The sequence below is a fragment of the Gastrolobium bilobum genome, unplaced genomic scaffold (assembly GCF_033153095.1).
Source record: "Gastrolobium bilobum isolate Gb01-03AN ecotype WA unplaced genomic scaffold, APGP_CSIRO_Gbil_v1 utg16919, whole genome shotgun sequence".
NCBI lineage: Eukaryota > Viridiplantae > Streptophyta > Magnoliopsida > Fabales > Fabaceae > Gastrolobium > Gastrolobium bilobum.
In genome coordinates this window covers 248,230-250,545 of record NW_026897069.1, presented here as the reverse complement: position 1 = coordinate 250,545, position 2,316 = coordinate 248,230, and the positions used below count along the sequence as shown (strand labels likewise).

Below are 2,316 nucleotides of genomic sequence, written 5' to 3'. Positions count from 1 at the left end.
ATGTATAAAATATATATATATATATGAAAAAATTATTTCTCGAGTCATTGGAGATAACTTTATCTCCAATAAACTCAAAATAATATTGTTTTAGGTTATAAGATTAAATATTATGTGATCATATGAAAAGATTACAACTATATAAAGATGAATCATTAGTTAAAATTTTATAACAATATATTTTAATATATATTTTTTCTATTTTTTTTTATTATTAATCTACTTTTATATGATTCCAATTTTTTATTTGATCATATTATTTTTATTTTTATTTTCACATAAGAAAATCGAAATATCAATTTAATTGAAGGTGGAAGCAGCTGAGAGATGAAATCCACTGCGACGTCACCAAAAATCTGACGAAGATTGCTGTCGTTATCGAGCCGTCCACTTGGCTTATATCTCTCGTTTCTAATTATGGAAACCAAAAAGTCCTTTCTCACGCTCCAACTTCAACTCCAATTGGCACACGTGCTCTCTGGGACACCTGCCTCGCTTCTCCCGCCACCCTCCCTCTCGCACGTGTCTCCCTTACCTCGCACGTGTCTATCCTCAAATCTCCTATAAAGTTAACCACTTCGTCTCTGTCGTTTATCTCAACTCATACCACTCTGTTTTTCTGGAATTTGCTACTCTTTTTGTTACTTTCACTTTCTCACTCTCACACAACACAACACAAAGCACGAACACGTGTGGAGGGTGTTGTATCGCGAGGCGTGCAACTGGTGCATACCGTATGTCCAAGGTGGACACGATAATGTTGAGGTTTCGCCCCATAGCTCCCAAACCCGTCGCCGGCGCCGCCACTTCCGACGGTTCTTTGTTGGAAAGCGGCGACGCCTTCTCCAGATCTGCCAAAAGGAAGCACGCAAGAGTTAACGGCGGAAACAAACGGTGCAATCGGAGGTTCCGGCGGAGGACGACCGCGCCTCCACCGGTGGTGACTCTACCGTTGCTTCCAGAGACTCCGGATCCGAAGGATCCACCTGAAGCAAAGAGCAGGAACAACGTGCCGGTGTTGCTGAGTTTCGAGAATCCTCGTTGGTTCGGCGGCGCGAGGGATCCACCGGCGGTGGCGTTGGGAGGATCGGTGGTGACGGTTGAGTGCGTGACGGACACGTGGCAGGATGACGGTGAGTTGTTAGGGAATAGGGACGAGGAGCGAAAGGTGAAGCTGGGAGAGGACACGTGTCCGGGGTTCATATCTGACGGTTACGGGAGGGTGACGTGGACGAATAGGGCGTACAGGGAAATGGTTGGAGAGGAAGGAGTATGGCTTGCGATGAAGGTGACGGTACCGTATCCGTACCGAGGGTTCACGTGCAGGGTAAGGGTGCAGTACGCGTGTGGGAAAGAGAGAACGGTGTTATCTGATGTATGGAGAATGGAAAGTGGTGATTTTGCATGGAGATTAGACGTTAATGCTGCTCTTAACTTAAGCCTAACCTTATAAACTAGTTTGCTAGCTAGGTAAGGGTTCACTCGGCGAAACTAAAACGATAGCGTTTAGCTGAGAACCGTGAATATATGTACGAGGCCTAGCTATATATATAGTAAGCTTGCTTGGCTGTACAGTGTAAATTAACGCAAGTGCGTTTGGTGATCATGGGAACATTAGTTTGGACCAGGTGAACTTCTCTTCGTGAATCGTGTAATGTTTCTGAAATCGCACTACTAATTAAAGCTTTTCTGTTGATATCTTATCTTTCTCAGTATTTTTTTATTTTTGTTTTAAAACTTCAGATTTTTGTATGTTTATTTTACTTACTTGATCATATATTATGTTTTACTGATTTTATTTTTTCTTTATATATAGTTTCAACTGATGAAAGTGTGATTTAACAATATCTATTTAAAAAGAAATAAATAGAAAAATATATACATAATATCTATGCCGATAACTTAATGGTGTTGTGTCTTGTCCTGTAGTTTAGTTTAGAGTAAATATCATTTTTAGTCTTTAGCAAATTTCATGATCAATGATGCCTGTTTTAGTTTCTAGCAAATAAAAAGACTTATATTAGTTCTTTTTTTTTTTTTTTGATAACAGACTTATATTAGTCCTTAAAAGGACTAAAATGGGTTTATTTTGAATTTCTTAGAGACCACAATGGAATTTTTTATTTGCTAAGGACTAAAACGGGTATCGTAAAATTTGCTGAAAATCAAAAATTATTTTACTCTTTAATTAATTTAGTGATGATGTGCTTGAGCTATAGTATTATTAATAAGAAGAAAAAGAGAGTGAGATCGAGATGGGTGGGACAGGTGGTGGAGAGAGGTAGGCAAACCCTGTAACACTGTTGCGTAAGGTTT

General features: G+C 39.5%; 1 protein-coding gene across 1 annotated transcript; it reads left to right on the top strand.

The window, feature by feature from the left end:
• Positions 1–588: 588 nt before the first annotated feature.
• On the top strand, positions 589–1,701 carry LOC133303838 (uncharacterized). Its single transcript, XM_061503806.1, has one exon. It carries the CDS (start codon positions 737–739, stop codon positions 1,451–1,453), a length of 717 nt encoding a protein of 238 aa, XP_061359790.1. The 5' UTR covers positions 589–736; the 3' UTR covers positions 1,454–1,701.
• Positions 1,702–2,316: the final 615 nt, after the last annotated feature.